The sequence below is a fragment of the Babylonia areolata genome, chromosome 11, assembly GCF_041734735.1.
Source record: "Babylonia areolata isolate BAREFJ2019XMU chromosome 11, ASM4173473v1, whole genome shotgun sequence".
Classification (NCBI taxonomy): Eukaryota; Metazoa; Mollusca; class Gastropoda; order Neogastropoda; family Buccinidae; genus Babylonia; species Babylonia areolata.
The window spans coordinates 29,183,619-29,203,378 of NC_134886.1; the positions used below are offsets into that span (position 1 = coordinate 29,183,619).

At 43.5% G+C, this 19,760-nt stretch overlaps 1 protein-coding gene across 1 annotated transcript in view; it reads right to left on the minus strand.

Moving 5' to 3' along the window:
• Positions 1 to 6,251: 6,251 nt before the first annotated feature.
• LOC143287202 (uncharacterized) overlaps positions 6,252 to 19,760 on the minus strand; it is a 64,589-nt gene continuing 51,080 nt past the window's right edge. The window contains 4 exon segments of the mRNA XM_076595147.1: positions 6,252 to 11,910; positions 12,439 to 12,575; positions 17,781 to 17,897; positions 17,900 to 17,969. Coding sequence (XP_076451262.1) covers positions 8,398 to 11,910; positions 12,439 to 12,575; positions 17,781 to 17,897; positions 17,900 to 17,969 — 3,837 coding nt within the window. The 3' untranslated portion in view covers positions 6,252 to 8,397.

Below are 19,760 nucleotides of genomic sequence, written 5' to 3' on the forward strand. Positions count from 1 at the left end.
CTTGTGTTTTTACGTGTTATGTATTCTGAATGTGAAATGATTTGTTTGAATTTGTCTGGTCTTTTTAACTTATTCTGTCCTACGTCTGAGCACTGCTCATGCGCCATTGTCCTTTCCTTTTTCCCCCCCTTTCAAACAGATTTTTCAACCTTTTAATTACGTTTAAGCAATTAGAAAAGTGACACAACTCTTGATTACCTCCAGGCAACTCCCTGATGAAATTTGGGGCAGTTCAAACATTTTCAAGCACTTTTTGTTTTTGCAACTTTTGTCTGTGATCATAGCAAGAAATTCATGTTTCACTTTCTGCCAAGTAATTAACAAACTTTACCAAGATGTATAGTATACAGTGCTTTTCATCCTGACAGTGATATTTACAATGATAATGATAAACATTGACAGATGAAGCATTGTATGTATAATTCAGGTTAACTGTCATTCTTTCGGTTTTTTAAATCACCAACAAATTACAACAGTAACCTCCCAGGCACAGACTGTTAAACAAAACAAACTGTAATCCACACACAACTGAAATGGTTAAAACATATAAAAACAAGAGAGGCAAGGCCTTCAAGACTCGCTTGTGATAAATTAAGTCCCCTAGCATTAATTACGGAGTAATTTCCCTTTTTTACTATCTGCACCAAAACGTTTGCAAAATAAATAAAAATTCCATGCTTAGCAAAAGAAGTTCCTGTTTGAACAAAAAATGATAATAATGACTGCTCTTGTTGTGTCAGAATAAGAGGTCAAAGTGCCAAGTTTAGAGAATACAAAAAATATAAATATAACAGTAAATGCAGTTTGCATGTAATTAGGCTTCTTTTTTTATTTTTTTGTGCCCATCCCAGAGGTGCAATATTGTTTTAAACAAGATGACTGGAAAGAACTGAATTTTTCCTATTTTTATGCTAAATTTGGTGTCAACTGACAAAGTATTTGCAGAGAAAATGTCAATGTTAAAGTTTACCACGGACACACACACACACACACACACAGACAACCGAACACCGGGTTAAAACATAGACTCACTTTGTTTACACAAGTGAGTCAAAAAACACAAACCCAAATAATTAATTCTGATTTCAAAACATGGGGATTGTGTGGGGGAAGAGGGTAAACAGAAAAAAGACTGCATTGCTCAGACATTGCAAAATCCCACAGCAAATGATTTGACTTGGCACTGTTTGGCAAGGCAATTCAGAGCGTGTCTGTTACTGAAAAGCTTGCGAAGCAATCTTGAAAGTCACAGACTCACATTCTGAACATTGTTACAACAAAATCTGAAATTAACAGTTTGTCTACAAAAAAGACACAGAAACTATCTTCTTCAGGAAAAACAAATGACAAATCTCGGTAGTCCATCATAGTCCGAAGACGACATAGTCTGTGTTCTCAGGAATGAGAGCACAAGTGGTCAAAGACTGGAAGCAAAGAATCTACCTTCATTAAGACTGTAGCAATTGTCAGAAGACTTACGTATTTTGCACTGCTGGAAGTGGGTGAAGAGATGTTTGAGTTGCCAGTCAATGATCTTTTTCTTTCTGTCCGAAGACACAGGTGTCCATAGTGCTGAGTCAGCGTCAGCCACCATCGCTAGCAACGTCAAGTGTGGGAGCTGTGGACAGAAAGGACTTCTTCTGCGTTCACTTGTATGCACACGAGGGGGGCTTTTACGTGTATGACCGTTTTTAACCCGCCATGTAGGCAGCCATACTCCGTTTTCGGGTGTGTGCATGCTGGGTATGTTCTTGTTTCCATGACCCACCGAACGCTGACATGGATTACAGGATTTTTAACGTGCGCATTTGATCTTCTGCTTGCATATACACACGAAGGGGGTTCAGGCACTAGCAAGTCTGCACATATGTTGACCTGGGAGATCGTAAAAATCTCCACCCTTTACCCACCAGGCGCCGTCACCGTGATTCGAACCCGGGACCCTCAGATTGACAGTCCAACGCATTAACCACTCAACTATTGCGCCCGTCAACAGAAGGGACACAACCGCCGCTTTGAGCGATGTCCCAACTACTACACAGAGAAGGAGAAGAAACGTAGAGATATGAGTGTGCTGGAGCCTGTGTAATGTGTTGTAATGCTGTCTGATATGTTGCAACTGTATGTGATGTGTTGTAACATCGTATGATGTGTTGTAATGTGTGGTGTGTTGTAATGCTGTCTGATATGTTGTTACAGTATGCGATGTGTTGTAAAGTTGTGTGGTGTGTTGTAATGTTGTCTAATATGTTGTAGCAGTATGTGATGTGTTGTAACGTTGTGTGATATGTTGTAATAAGGTGGCAAGCTATGGGAAGAGATGCATGGTAGGAACAGAGACAGCAAGAAAGACGGCAAAATGTATTACACGGGGAAAGAGAAGAAATAAGAGATGAAAGTCTTTCAGTGTGGTCTAGTCTTGATGTGGCTTAAATAAATCATACTATAATATTTCTCTCAAGTTTTCACTTTTCTGTCTTGATCCAGCTACGGGTGTATGGGTGACTGTTTTGTTTTTTTTTGTTGGTTTTTTTTTTTTTGGAGGGGGGGGGGGGGGTGGGTTGGTTGGTTTTTTTTTTTTTTTTTTCTCTCTCTTCTCAGAAGCTGTTTACATTGATAAAACTTGATACACATATTCAACATCGATGTGCCAAAAAAAGAAAAATCTAGCCAGTGTCCCAACCACTCAGCTGACTTAAACCCCTATTGAAGATCAAAACCACAGGGATTTCAGTCTGGTGAATTATAAATAAACTGTCAAACCATATATATATGTTTTCTCCAGTTAAATTTTGTTGTTTTATAACACTAACAGGATATATGGTCACATGAATAGGTTGTATCTGAGTGTCACAACTGACATCTCCTACAATAACAGATTTCAGCATAATCAGTTGACTGAAGAAAGTGCATGACTGGAGAATTTAAAAAAAAAAAAAAAAAAAAAAAAAAAAAATCTTGCATACTATTATACTTGCACACAAAAACCTGTGGACTTGTACACAGACATGTAAGGTCTCAATCATTTACACTTTATCATTACCATTGACCAAATTCCAAAAATCAATTGCACAAAGATAAATGCCTTTTAAAATGTTATTGTACAACACCAGAAACAAAGAATAAATCAGTTAAACAAGAACACAAACATTTGTCTTTTCTTTGACTTTTGTCTGATTAAAGGCAGTATTTTCTAATCAATCTGTGTAACTGGATATGTGGGAATACTTTGTGAAAGGATATGTGTGAATAAATCGTCCACTGGATATGTGTGAATACTGTGACTGGATATGTGCGAATAATTTGTCCACTTGTTCATTTATTGTGGGTCTTTTTTTTCTAAATGAAAGAGTTAAACTTGAATGTAAAAAAAATAAATTGCGTACATACATTTAACAAAATAGTAATAATGAAAGTGATCTATGCACGTTTCACAGAAACTCATTATGCACATAAATATATTATTTGTATCTTTTTATATACATCAACAATTAAACAGAATAATAAGTAAACAGCAGCTCTTTCATTCACATTTTACTTGAATCTGGAAAAAAAAATTCAGTTTATGAAAGAGGTTGCATATACATATACATAGATAAATTGGTCGCAGCAACATTCTAATTTCTGTCGACACTTCTGGAAACTGTTGCAATATTAACGAGCATTTATAATGCGCTATACCAAGCAAGGAGCGCATAGCACACACGTCAATGACAGATTGAACCAAGTTTTGAACAAGTATCAATATAAAGGAAATAACCTGATAAATGCCTGTCACAATTTTCTCTAATTCAACTTGAAGGTATGCATGTACACAAATGTTCACATGCAGCGAATAAGAACTGTCACAAGGGTTTTTGTTGGTGGTGGTGGTAGTTGTTTGTTTGTTGTTTTTTTTAAGAGAGATGCAAGAAGAATAGAACAGAACAGTCTAATGGACAGCAAGCAACAGATGATTCTTCCATAAAACAAAAACTGTACTGGTATAGATATTTTCTTAGTTTCCTATTGAAAATGAGTGGTAAGATGACGTCAGTGAGAGGTTATTCAGGACAGATGGGGAAAAAACAACAGAGCAATCTGTGATTGATTCAAGACAGTGCAGTGGTGGTTGTCATTTCTCTCTTGCCCCCTTATGGCTCATCCTCATATTTTCTCTCTTATGCTGAATGCTTAAACATGTAAACAAGTTACCAGTGTAAACAGACTACACGTAAATAAGTTATCCATGTAAGACACAGAGGAGCTATGTCTTCCCCATTTTGTGCTTAACCACTTTTCCCAGTGCCCCGAACAGAATGAAATATTAAGAACGACTCATCGTCTGCAGACATACAGCTTTGCCAAGCAGCAAAACAGCTCAGCAAACAGGGTTACAGAGCAGTGAACAAAAGGCTTTATTCTGTTCAAATGAAGTGACAATAATAGTGGAGGTTGTTTTTTTTTGTTTTTTTTTGTTTGGTTTTTTGTCATGTTTCATGCACACGTTAACTTTCTCTGTCATACAGTTACAGACACATACAAACCAAAGATCTTCAATAACATGCTTTAAAAATGTGATCATGTCACAAATATGTTCCCAGGTTTACACACACACACACACACACACACACACACACAAAGGGAAAAAAAACTGGGCAAGACCAGGGTGGCTGGCTGAGTTTTGCTTTGTGCAGAACCAGTCAGTACTGTTGCACTTGAAAAAACTAGAAACACCTTGACCAAAAAAAAAAAACAAAACCGTATAACACAAGAAAACTGTGATCTATACACATTGGGGTAAGTACATAATGTGATCAAACCGCATGATGAACAGGTTTACAATCCCTTAATCTCTTTATCAGGGTCTGACCATGAAAATTAAGGTTCCGGTTATTGCTGTGTATTCAAGCAGCTTTAAATATTTATAGACAATCTGAAAGACTGGACTGATACAAGAAAGACTAACTCACATATTTCACAAAAGAACAAATGCTTAATTTCAGCATGAAACTAGCATTCACTAATGCTGGTAATAACAATGAACCAAATGGGTTGGTTAATATTTCTATCAACAGGTGTTAAAAACTCCTTAGTATGAAAATCAAACATAACTGAGGCCAGAAACACTGTTAAATGAACACATGAAACACTGAGAATCAATGAAAAACAACAACAACAACACACACACACACACACACACACACACACACACACACACGAAACCTGAAATAAAACTGTAAAGGATCACGAGAAAGTGAAAGGAGAGTCATAAAATATCAGAAGGCTGGCAAATAGTATGGAGGGAGAGCTTTAAGAGATTAATATGGAATTCTGGGAATTGTGAGGAACAGTGTGAAAATGTCCTAAGCAAAACAGTGTGTGGACTGCATATCATACAAGACAAATCTGACAACAAAATCAAGGAACAGTACCACAACACAGGACTGAAAACACTACAAGGATATTGGCAAACACAGGAATTATAACAATTAATCATCGGAATGAAGTGAAAACATTGGACTGAAACACTATGGAATACAGGAAAACACTGGGAAACGAGAAATGCCATGACTTGATAATTGTTATGCAGTGGACTGATAACCCTCAAAATACTTACATTGGAATGGTACCAATGAAAGTAAAACAATGAAAATAAACATCAAAAGTTTACACTGAAGGTTGACAACAAAACAGAAGAAAACAAAATTTATAGTGGAACCAACAACACATTGAAAATATTGCCAATGTAAATGAAACAGACTGAAATGCAATGACATGATAATAAAACACCATGCATCGTGGGAGGGCACACACATGAACCGGGATCAAAAACAATGTTTTGCACCAGCAGTACCACAAATGCTGATCAGTACTAACATGATAATAAGTGCAACAATGAATGTCTGGCTCAACAGTTGGTCAGCTTCAAACGGTTGATCATGCACACACAAACTCATTGTCCTTATGAAAAGGAAAAGAAGTTTCAGTGTTTGTCTTCATATATAGCTTTTGGACAAGCTCAATGGGCAAAGACACAGATCCTGGGTGCAGAGTCGCATATTAGAGCATCATCATCACCTGAACAAGCAAGAAATGAAAATAATTATGTTTCTGTGGCAATCAATACCACATTGTCAGGACAAAACTTCAGTTTCAATTTGTCTTCTGCCTCCATGCCTGTGATAATCAAGGCTGCTGTGAAATGCTGCAAGATGCAATAGTGACTAATTTGGAGCTCAGAAAATTGCTTCTTCAACAGTGTCTTTATAGTGTGTGTGTGTGTGTGTGTGTGTGTGTGTGTGTGTGTGTGTGTGTGTGTGTGTGTGTGTGTGTGTGTGTGTGTGCTCACATTACCTAAAAAGAACATGATTTAAACCATTTTTGATAACAATAACGTTTGCATTTTTTTTCCAACATAAGTCCTTCAAGATGCTAAAAAAAAAAAACCCAACCATTCCAGGGACCTTTAACAGTTAGGTATCTTTTCCATGATTACCAACACTGGAATAAGCACTGGCTGCCTGTTCTGTGATGCTGTTTTCTTGTTAAATGGCTTTTACTGAATCATCTCTGGTGTACTTTATAATATATTAAAAAAAAACACAACATTTTTGCAGTCTGGAGGTGATGGATTGAGTGAACTGGCTGGTATCATCAGCATAACCTAGTTTTCATATAAAGTTTTGTACTTTATGGAGAAAAGAGCTGGTATTAGGATGAGAGCCACATAAAACATCTGGAATCTGCTGTAAAACCTCGGTAGGGGTCCTGTGAAATACAGATCTATAAGTGGTCCCAAACAACATGGTGACTGCTGCTGATTACAGAGATGAAGAGAAACCTGCAGAAAACAAAAATAATTCCAACTTGTAATACTGTTTAATTTGCACTTAATTTCCACAGGTTTTAAATCAATGTTTACTGGGTAAAAGGCACAAAGATTGATTAAAAATAAACGAAGTATACCAGAACATGATACAAATATACAGAAAATATCAGAAGAATCTATGTCTTATGATCTGATGATATTTTTAAAACAAACGAACCTTTACAAAATAAGCAAAATATATTTAAGAAAAGATTTTGTATTTCGTGATTGGATCATGCATTGAAAGAAGAAAAAAATATCAGGGAAAATTGATATATCACAAAATATGATAGCACATGTTCTTCGTGCATTAAAAGAAAATCTTCAATAATATCTACACTTAATCTCTCGGCACGTTTTCAACCAATGACAAGGATGTGTGGGATACATTAATATAGACTTCAACTAAGGAATCGTGTCCTGGGTTGCATGAACGAACTTAGCAGGTTTAAGTTTGCTTATCATTAAGAATGTCTAACTCCATGGTTAATTCCATGAACTTAGGAATATTCATAACTCTAAGCAAACCAAGCTCTGCAAAGATTGTCTCATGCAACCAAAACATTCGTAACTCTAAGTAACCCTAGCTCTGCAAAGATTGTTTCTTACAACCAAAACATTCCTAACTCAAAGTAAACTTAGCTGTGCAGACATTGCCTCATGCAACAAAAACATTCCTAACTCTAAGTAAACTTAGTGCTGCAGAGACTGCCTCATGCAACCAAAACATTCCTAACTGTAAGTAAACTCAGAGCTGCAGAGATTGCCTCATGCAACCAAACCATTCCTAACTCTAAGTGAACTTAGCGCTGCAGAGATTGCCTCATGCAACCAAAACATTCCTAACTGTAAGTAAACTCAGAGCTGCAGAGATTGCCTCATGCAACCAAAACATTCCTAACTCTAAGTAAACTTAGAGCTGTAGAGATTGCCTCATGCAACCAAACCATTCCTAATTCTAAGTGAACTTAGCGCTGCAAAGATTGCCTCATACAACCCAGCCCTGGTGTCTGGTCTCTAATCCCAGCCGAGAGGTTTATGGTTTATAGTGATCTCATCAATAATTAAGATGTAGTAGTTGTTGAGATGGCTTGATGACGTTCAATAAGTCAATGGTGGTGGTATCTTTGATTCTTCATGAATGGTTTGGCCTCCCAAGATTGTTGACTGAAGTAGGTCAGACAGGAGTAGGGCAAAATAAGGAATGTGCCAGAGGTAGCGTGCGCGCGCGTGTGTGTGTGTGTGTGTGTGTGTGTGTGTGTGTGTGTGTGTGTGTGTGTGTGTGTGTGTGTGTGTGTGTGTGTGTGTGTGTGTGTGTGTGTGTGTGTGTGTGTGCATGTGCTGACTAGCCCATGAGTAACAAGCCTGATGATACTTTATCAAAAGGAAACACATCAACAGAACAAAATATCTACTTAATTCTGGCCGCCCTATAAGTTTCTGCACAAAAAGAGCATACCAGTCTATATCAAAAGCTCTCTGTCTCTTTTCTTTCTGTCCCTCATTTTCTCTCCTTGGCAAAAGTTGTTCTTCACCCATAACCAAAGTTAAAAGAAAACAGGGTCAAACTGATCAACAGAAGAATCATCATCTCCAGACCTGTTCACACGTCTGAGCTTCAATGGGCGAGGTGGCACAGGGGGATTCTTTGAAGCATAGTGGCTTGTCACACTCAAGTCACTGCCATTACAATCATCCCCATTGTATCCCCACACAGAACGAGTGTCAGTCTCCTCAGAGTGTTTATCGTCAGAGTCCGATAGGCCCGAAAGTTTGGTTCCTTGCACCACGGCACTGTGTGACGTCTGTGAATCCATGTCAGCCTTGTTTCTGTTTACTTTGCTGTCTCTCGTCTTCCAGGGAACAGGCTTTGTCAGACGGACACGTGGAGCCAGGGAAGAGCTTGTGCCGGAATCCCCGAGTGGCTGGTCAGCACTGGCTGTCGGTGTTTCGCCATTCAGCTGGACTGTTTCTCCATTGGATAATGGTGACTGAACAGAGGCAATGTCTTCCACAGAGGCTGATTTGTTCTCATCTCCAGAGATGAAGAGCGGTGACTGGAGTGAGACATCACCGCCTTCTCCAGAAGCAGACCTGCTTTGGTCTCCAGGGTTGAAGACGAATGATCTCTGAGGAGAAGCCTGGGGGCTGAATGGGTTGGTGCTGGAAAACACTGGGGATGGGTTTGAGCTTGATGAAGGCACTGAGGGGACCTCATTCATGTTTCCAAAAGGATTTGTCCCTGGATTGTCTGTCATACTGTTGTCTGGGAACACATTTTGTGAAGCGGGTATTGTTTCTTTATTGCCTTCTTTGCCCGTTGAGTTTGGAGAGTCGGTGAAGTCTTCAGGCTCCTCTTCAATGGATTCAAAACGACTGAAATGTCCGTAATATGGATTGTAACCAATGACGTTTTCCAAAGCTAAGGCCTCTTCAAAACCCCTGTCAGTTTCTTCATCAAAAATAGGGCCAGACTGAAACGGATCAGATCCACCATGTTCCATGTGTTGTCCACTGTCCAGTGAAGAGTGCAGTAATTCAGAATCGGGATTTTCCATGAACCTATCACCAAAAGAATCATACGCAAAGGGATTCCCAAAGTCAGCCCTGTTTGCCTGATTGCTGAGGATTGTTCGAACTTCTGAATTACTTCCAAAAGAGCTTCCGAAATCTCCAGAACTTCCGAGAGCATCTGAATCATCAGCATCAAAGGAAGCCCTGAATGGATTCCTGGATCTCTTTCTCGGAGACACAGGCCCACTGTTTTCCATCTCAGCGTCCATCCAGAGAGGTCTGCGGTCCACAATGTATGGTTCTAGAACAACAGAGAGGTCACTGTTCACACTGCTGGTCTCCTCCACGTTTACAACTCCGTTAGTGTCTGGGACAGGTACATCACTGTCAGTGCAAGTGACTCCAGGGTGCTCCTGGTCACCTTCTGCACACAGGTGAGGTCTAAATGGATCATCCATGAAGCTCGTATTCTCAACATCACTGCAGAAGTTTATGTCATCTGCTGCACTCGTCATGAGGTGATTGTCACTATCACTGCTGGTTGGCTGGTACTCTTGGGCCACTGGTGTAGTTTCTGACCCTGTCGAGGTAGGTCTTTCATTCCTTTCTTTGTAAAGGTCTGCAAAAAACGGGTTGGTCTGTGAATCAGAAGCACTTTCGTGATCATGTTCTCTAAAAGGATTGAACCGAACCTGACGAGGACTGAAATCAGTGACGGGGTCAAACTCGGCATCTGGTGGGACATTGTGATCAGAGGAGGAGACAGGGAGGTGTGTGCCACTGTCAGCCACGACAAGCTCTGCAGGCAGCTCGGTGCTGTCATCCATCAACATGCCCAGCACTGTGGCCTGGCCCTGGGGGGTGAAGCTGTTAAAGTCATCTGCCCCTGAATCACTGGGGAAGGGAGGTAATAGGGAAGTGGGGGAGTCACCAGCAGTGTCTGTGTGAGTGACGTCAGTCGTGACGTTGTCAATGCTGACGAAAACGTGACCGGTATCAATTTTGTTTGTCACTGTATCAGCTTCGTCTTGGTCTTCATTTGAGCTTGTAATTACAGCAGGGGAGGGCAGATTTTCATCTGTATCTGCGTTTTCGTCAGTTTCTTCAGGACTCCTGGAGATATTTACACCAGAAGGCGAATCGACAGGCTGAAAAGTAGGATAGAAAACCCTCTGTGTCACGTCGCTTTCTTTCTGGGTGGTGTGAGCGTGATGTGTAGACAGGCCCTCACTGTCCGCCTTGGGGACTGCTGGAACGTCTTCACCCGTCGTCTCGGGATCTGACTGCAGACTTCTCTGGTGCTGTAGGCTGGGTCTTCTGGAGTCCTTTAGGATAGCCGCTGACCTTCGAGGCTTCCGGATCCCTGCAGTCCTAGGAAGTGATCGTGTCTCCAGATCGTTATTCTGTGTCGTGGATTCTAGGACTGGTCCTGTCCCTGAATCAGGAATGGCTGCATTCCGTTCCAGTGTCGCACAAATCCGACCGTTTTCTGACTGCTGAGCAGCCCGAAGGTCCGTCACGCTCCCAGTGTGACCTCTGTCCTGCGAGTCCCCCAGAAAGGTGGTCATGAGGGGAGTGACTCGCTCTGAACGCATGCTGTGCTCCCTATCCAGGATCCCCGCTATGTCGCTGTCGTCGTACTGAAAGCTGCCTCCTTCGCTTTCACTCTCCAGCCTGGGCAGGCTGTCACTGCGGAGATAGTCGTGGTGGTAATCCCCGGACATGTAGTAGTGAAATGGGGGGTCCTTGGACCTGCCCCTGTCCGTGCTGGCACAGGACTGGGTCTTCACTCCCTCCGGCGTCCCCTGCGTCACGTCAGGCAACTGTGGACCCTCGCTAGTAACTCTCGGTTCGCCTACCACCACATCCGATTCGAAAGCTTCGTTGATGAAAACGGCTGGCAGATGCTTCTTCATCATTTGCTCTTTCCAGACCTGTCTGGCGCTCCCAGACCGGTTGATGTCGGTGCTACCCCGGGTGGGTGTGCCCAGGGAGGACCTACTTGGGCTGGCGGTGGCCGAGGAGCTGTTACCGACAGAAGAAATGGCAGAGTTTTTCCGACCCTCTGACCGAACGCCGCTGTTGGGACGGCCACTGTTTCTTCTGTCCACTGACGGAACACTACGGCCACTGTTTCTCCTGTCCACTGACGGAACACCACGGCCACTGTTTCTCCTGTCTACTGACGGAACACTACGGCCACTGTTTCTCCTGTCCACTGACGGCACAGCACTGCTCCCCTGGCATTCGGATACCACAGGACTTTCACTGTGTGACGGCTCGGGACTGGCCGGGGACTGGCGGTCAGGTGGAGTGCTGTAAATGTAGGTCACCTGGTGGGAGGCCAGGTTGGTGACCACCGTCATCCCATCGTCCAGGTCGGTGGTCATGACCTCTGTCCTCCCCCCGTGCTGACCCCTGACAGTCAGGGGCACCTCCCCCGTTGTATCCTGTTGCTGGCCTGTCTCGTGCTCCCCCCACGTGCCCTGCTGGTGCGTGCCGTCACTCAGCGAGTTCATTCCCACAGGCACTGCTCTTCCGTTTGGCTGAAAACGGGACAGGTTCCATGTAGACATCATCACCAGGACAAACTCTTTATGTGTATTCAATCCTCAAATTGTGAGATCTGAAGCTTGCTCTGTCCCCATAATTTCAATCTAACAACTCACTGGTTTGGGGAGGTTTTTGGTGTTTTTTTTTCAGAACACCCCTCTGTCTCTAACCTTTCCTTCAAAACACATACACACCGACACCCCCCTCCCCCCTCCCCACACATACATGTGCTCACACACACACGCACCCTCTAAGGCGCGCGCACAGACACACACACACACACACACACACACTGACACACACAGTCATGCTTCAAGCTGCGGAATCGTTTTCTTTCCCCGCAACTCCCGTTTTGCTTTTGCAATTGTTTACCATCTTCCTCACCCCACCCCACCCCACCCAGTGACACACAGACTACGTGGCTGTGCTTCAGTGATAAAATACAATTAATAACATGACATCAAAATGACAGTAAGCAGACAAACTCTTACGGTCTGAAAACAGCGAAGCAAGACACTCACCTGTCCTTCGAGGTTTGTGTCATAGGTTGCCAGGGTAATAGGGGCATGACCTATGGCCTTGGCCATGACCTTCACCGTGCCCCCTTCAGGGGACTGCACCTTGCGAGTGTAGGACTGGAGAGTGCAGGCGGAAGGGTCTGCAACACACAGCAAGCAAACACCACGTTACAATACTGTCTATTTTCTGTTGTCATTGTTGTAGGAACAAAATAATCCAAACTGGTTTGTGCTGTTGATTTAACACGAAAAACAAAAACAAAAAACGCTATTTCCACTACTACTACTACTACTGTTGTTGCTGCTGCTATCACTACTACCACTACAAAGAAGAAGAAGAAGTAAATACATAATTTATGTAATTAAGCGCCCAATCAAATGATTTTGTTCCAAGCGCTTTACAATACAACAGTTCTAATAAAATTACCATCCATCAAATCATGCAAGCTGGACCAACAAAGACAGCAAGCTATAAAAATGCATACATACATATATATCATACATACAAACATTCATCCATGCCTTAACACATAATTAAAATCATCATTATTGCAATCACAATCACAATCATAATAATAATTATAATCATAATCACAATAACAGCCCATACATTGCCTTTCTTGCAAATAATGCCTGTCTGCGCTGCACAAAGTAAAAACAACGTGCAAAACACGCATTCAAACACCAAAACGACAACTTCTATATGTACAACCCTACACAAACATCAAACCAAACTCCAACAATAATCTGTACATGGACACACACACACACACACACACACACACACATCGCCGTGACACAACGAAACCAACCAAAATAGACAACAAACATCATGCCTCCTAAGTTATGCAGTCTCACATCATAAAACCCGACACCAACATCACAACACCCAAAAATGTAAAAGAAAATTAAGGTAACTGGAAAAGGATTCATAACAAAACCGCACCCACAACACACTGGCGCGGCACACACGCACGCACATACACACACACACTCTCTCTCTCTCTCTCTGATTTTCCTGTCAGACTGCCATCCAGAGACAAGTGATAAGAAACTCTACGGGAGAGCTGGACAGTGCAGGGTCTTCAGAGAAGAAGCCCCCCTCATTCAAGCTGTTTCAGCCCTTAACTCCTTACACTCTAAGGGGGCCGGGCCGCACCCAGGTCATGACTCTTGGATGCCCTTGTATTGCCGCCTTTTCTTTTTTTTTTCCCACCTGGTCCTCAGCAGGTTCCTCCTCGACCAGATCCAGCTGGAACTCTTTTCTGCTGCTTCTGCAATTGCCTTGAGAGCCCATGTCCTCTCTCTGCCAGAAATCGACAGCTGTTTCATGAGGCTGGAGGCAGATGCACCCACAAACCCTCTTGCACCAATCTCTATGGCGAGGACTTTGGCTTGGAAGCCAAATTCTCTCGGGCTGCTGGCTAGACCAGCATACTTCTCGGTCTTGTAGATGTGGGCTTCCTCCATTCTGCTTTCGTATGGCAGAGTGAGCTCAATCAGAATCGCTTGTTTCGTTGCTTTGGAGTGGAGTACTATGTCCGGTCTCATGTCGCTCTTGCTGATGATTTCCGCACCCACAACACACTGGCGCACACACGCACGCACATACACCTATACACACACACACACTCTGTGTGTGTGTGTGTGTGTGTGTGTGTGTGTGTGTGTGTGTGTGTGTGATATACGTGTCAGACTGCCATCCAGATTTATGCTAGAGACACCTCTGCACATGTTGGCAACTTCTAACCGTCAAGCGACAACGGTCTATATAACTATCTTGAAGCTTCATTTATAGCCGTCAGGCGACAACGGTCTATTATAACTATCTTATAGCTTCATTTATAGCCGTCGAGCAACAACGGTCTATTATAACTATCTTAATGCTTCATTTACAGCCGTCAGGAGACAACGGTCTATTATAACTATCTTGAAGCTTCATTTATAGCCGTCAAGCGACAACGGTCTATTATAACTATCTTATAGCTTCATTTATAGCCGTCGAGCAACAACGGTCTATTATAACTATCTTATAGCTTCATTTATAGCCGTCGAGCAACAACGGTCTATTACAACTATTTTAAAGCTTCATTTATAGCTGTCGAGCGACAACGGTCTATTATAACTATCTTAAAGCTTCATTTTTAGCGGTCGAGCGACAACTTTCTGTTATAACTATCTTAAAGCTCCATTTATAGCCGTCAAGCGACAACGGTCTATTATAACTATCTTATAGCTTCATTTACAGCCGTCGAGCGACAACGGTCTATTATAACTATCTTAAAGCTTCATTTATAGCCGCAAGAATAAAGACTATCGACGGGTTTGCATTCCATTCTCCATGCATTATTCTGTGATCGTACCGCGATTTTGGTAGTCCACCCCCAACCCCTTTTTCTAATCCTCATTCTCTCCCTTTCTAAGTTTAAGCCTAAGCAATGAGATCACGTATGATATAGTATCCATAAACCATTCCATATGCGCTTGTTATCTCTTGCTATTTGCTATGTGGTGTTTTGAGGTTCGTGGTACAAATGTTGTTTTTGTTCTGAAGCGCAAAGTGAGAAGTATGCAAGAGATCCACTGCAGCCGATATATACGTATTGTATTACTCTTTTCTGTGTGAAATTCGGGCTGCTCTCCCCAGGGAGTGCGCGTCGCTACAATGACAGCACCACCAATTTTTTTTTTTTTTCCTGCCTGCAATTTTATTTGTTTCCTATCGAAGTGGATTTTTCTACAGAATTTTGCCAGGACAACCCTTTCGTTGCCGTGGGTTCTTTTACATGCGCTAAGTGAATGCTGCAGACGTGACTTCGGTTTATCGTTTCATGCGAATGACTACACTTTCTGTCAGTTCCCCTCTCTAGTGGTTCACGCTCTCTTGCACCTCCGATCCAAGACGAAATGATCATTTGCGCTGATTGTTGCCGTAAACAACACAGTTTAACTCTCTTAACAAAAAAAAAATAAATAAATAAAAAAAAAATAAAAATAAAAAGAGAGAGAGGGAGAGAGAATAAAGATAATGATAGATCATTCTCAGCTGAAGGCAATTAATGTGCACTTAACTGCTTCTGTCATTGTTCCACGCCCCAAAGCCCCTCCCCTCCCCTCTCCCCCTCTCTGTCTGCGTGCATTCGCTGGCTCAGCCCCCCGCAGGAAATGACAGCCACAACCATGAACTGATCCACATCAAATCTGTGTGTACATGTGTGGAGGGAGATGGAGGTGGGGGGAGGGGGGGAGTATAGTGTGTGTGTGTGTGTGTGTTCAGAATAAGCAAGGTCTGCCACCCATGCCTCACAACAGCCCCAGGCGTATTCAGTTCGCCAGAGGAGGAAAGAGATCGACGAGATGTACGTGCGTGCGTGTGTGTGTGTGTGTGTGTGTGTGTGTGTGTTTGCGCTTGCATATGTTTGGGGGCTGGAGGTGTGTGTGTGTGAGAGAGAGAGAGAGAGAGAGAGAGACAAAGACAGAGAGAGAGTGCTCCCTCGCGTGACACATGCATGATGGGAATAACGTAAACAACTTCGGCTGGATTTCCTCTGTGCACTGACATAAACCCCATGTTGACGTACATTGCCTTGTCCGGAAGAGCTGGCCAGCGACCGTTCGATCTTCTCTTTCTACACATCTGGTCAGCTTATTGTCATTAACCACGTGTGTTCTGCTGATCAATATCGCATGAATTTGAAGGTGGAGGATTGTTCAACTTGTGAACAATCAGCTAAAATACAAAATCGATGCATGTGGGTATTTTCACTGAAGACCACCGAACTCATCAAATTTTGGGGTGGAATTCAAATCGAATTTTTATTGTGAAGGATACATTCGATATGTGCCCTTTTTTTCTCTGAAAACGAGATCATGCTCCAGAGGGGATTTCAATCGTTGACTGCCTGACAGATTAATATCAGCACAGGTTTCACACACACACACACACCACATACCGAGCAAGCAGACACATGTACTCCCAAACTTTCCCTTCTCTTTGACCCTCCTATCTCCCAGTCTCACCCAACCTCATCTCCCTGTATCTCCCAGTCTCACCCAACCTCATCCCCTGTCTCCCTAACTCACCAACCTCATCCCCTGCATCTCCCTAACTCACCAATCTCATCTCCCTGTCTCTCCCTAACTCACTCCAACCTCATCTCCCTGAATCTAACTCACCAACCTCATCTCCCTAACTCACCCAACCGCATCTCCCTGCATCTCTCTAACTCACATCTCTCTGCATAAATCACTCGAGCCTCTTTTTGTCTGCCCCTAACTCGTATTACCTCATCTCCCTCTCTCCCTATCTCGCCCCAACCTCATCTCCCGGTCTCTCACTACCTCATCTGCCTGTATCTCCCTAACTCACCCCTTCTTCATCTTCTTGTCTCTCCATGACTCACCACAACCTCATCTCCCTTCCGTCCCAAAGTCAAACCAACCTAACAAATAGTAAGGGTGGTAACTCTCTCCATTACACAAGGTACACAACTTCAAGTCAGTGATGCTTACGCTACCGATTCAGCTAGCACACAGGTAAATAAAAGGTACATTGGAACAAACCCAGACACTTCCTCAAAAAGGAAGCGCCGGGCCTCATACCAATCATTTGACATGTGCACACAGCAGCAAAGACAGAAGAAATGTGCAAACACAAATTAGCTTTTATTCAAGACTGGCATAGCCTCTTTAATCCTGAATAAGCTACACAGAACACGTGGACAATACAGAACAAATACATGGTTACCTCGGTAGTTTATCCACTGGAAATTATACAAATAATGAGGCCAGGAAACGATATGATTAACAAATAGTAAAGGGTGGTAATGTAGAGAGTTACCACCCTTTACTATTTGTTAATCATATCGTTTCCTGACCTCAAACCAACCTAATCTCCTTGCCCCTGCCTCTTGCTACAAAGACCGTTCCTGATTCCTGGCACCTATAAGTAGTATGACACCTACTTAGAGCCGTTGCATTTGTTTGTTTGCTTGCTTGTGTTTCTCTGTCCCCTGAAGGGGTGGGCCGTCCTTTCTTCTTCAACGTTCCCAGGCCATACTCAGACGGTCTGGAGTAAAATTTTAATGACGAAGTCCGCAGTCCGCTGGAGCTCTGCCGCCGTTTGTCTAAACTTGTCCTGGAGTGCTGCGGGACTGGGCCAGATCTAGCGCCTCAGCTCTAAATCGTGGAGCAGATGAAATATAAAAAAAAAAAAAGAAAAAAAAGAAAGAAAGAAAATACCACCTGAGCTTACAGTTAAATCCTTGTCAACAAGCATGTCGTTGACAACATCGTCGTCGTCGTCATCGTCTCCCCACCTACGCTACTGTCATCGTCCACCTCACCTTCTTCCCTGGCCGACTGGTCACGCCGCACGTGCACGGTCCACGTGTAGGCCAGCGCGTGCCGGTAGCGTCGGCTGAGCAGCCACAGCACGTGCGGCAGGAGCAGGCTGTGGAGACCGTCAGCCACAGCACCGTCATCTCCGCGTGCTGCCGCTCCACGTGCTGCACCAGCTGAAGAAATTGCAGCACCTGCAAGGAAGGAAAGGGGCACGTCCGGCTGTAGTCGAGGTCATGTCAAAAAGAAAAACACGGAACTATGTAGTTGTTTGGGGAGCGGAGGGGGTGTTCTCTCTCTCTCTCTCTCTCTCTCTCTCTCTCTCTCTCTCTCTTGTGTGTGTGGGAGGGGGTAGGGGGGCGTGTTTGTTTGTTTCTACACGTACAGGACATCAGCTGGTGGGATACAATCATGGATAACAGTTGAACAGATGGGAGTATTTGTTGCTGGGCTGCGTACTGAATATATTGAACCAAACAGACTCTGAGGTGCACAGGCGTGTGCACATACAAACTTATCCAAAGACGAATTTAGGCAAAAGCGCTCGCTCATCCACACACACACACACAAACACACAAGCACACACAGAGTAAACTGACGTCAAACTGAAGAACAAACCAGCACAAAGCAAGAATACAAGATAGTAAAGACCTATATGGGCAATATGATGCGCGCATGTGTGTGCGTGTGTGTGTGTGTGTGTGTGTGTGTGTGTGTGTGTGTGTGTGTGTGTGTGTGTGAAATAACACAGCCTGGAAGCAGTCGCCAATATTTGTTATCAAATCAGAAAAAAAAATATGACCGCTTCAGCATTATGTGCTGTCCCATCTGTTGTCTGGTTGTCCTCCTCTCCACAGCCTGACACAATTGTGGGTGGTTTGGTGGGGAGAAAATAAGAGGATTGAACACACACACTCACAAACGTACATACACATACACACACACGCACTCACGCACGCATGCACACACATTGACACACACACACCATCACCACGACACACCACTACCACACACACACACACACAGGCATGTGTACACACACCTACCAAACCACACATCGTACACGCGCACAAAGACACACACACATATACACACGCGCGCGCGCATCCCCCCCCCACACACACACACGTACACACACACACACACACACACACACACACACATGGGTAAGTGGGATGGTTTACAAGGGCTTGCAAAGGCTCATATATGCACAAAGAGAGTGAGGACGAAAGAGAGACAGAGACAGAGATAGAAAGACATGATAGGAGGGCAAGACATAGAAACATTCAGACAGACACGGAGAAAATTCGAACAGCTTTGATACTGAGCTATCTCAAGAGCTGCGCAGAAAAGTAGTAACTAGAGACACTTCTGAACACTAAATGATGCAAACCTTTCGATCCACTCGTGTAAAAAAAAAAGAACACGATAAGAACGAACAAGAACATAGCTAGTACCAGACAGGATACCATGCCTTCACATGTGAAATTGCAGTGTTCCCCTTTCTCTCCAGAACATGACGATGATGACAAAAAACAAAACAAAAACAAACAAAAAAAAACAACCACATGTTGTGACAGCTTTAATTATTCACTCTACTATATAGGCGATGTCACAGCTGCGCATTGTGGTGTGCACAGGATGTTCAATGGTGGGGGTGGGTGGGACACAGAAAGAAAGAGAGAGTGAGAGCAGATGGTGGCAGGATAAACCAGATAATTATGCAGATATGGTCCACAGTTTCCAACTGCTTCGGAAAGTAGGGCAGTGAGGTGAGCAGCACAGAAAACCATTGTCAGCGATGTACGGACCGGGACGCACGTGCGTGCCTTTGCTGCAGCGGCTGTGGGGGGTGTGTGTGTGGGGGGGGGGGGGGGGAGGGGGGGGGGGGGGGGGGGGGGGGGGGGGGGGGGGTAAAACTGCAGTGACCTTAGCGTGTGCACTTTGGGTGGTCATCTACGGTAATGATCTGACCAGTTCTTCCT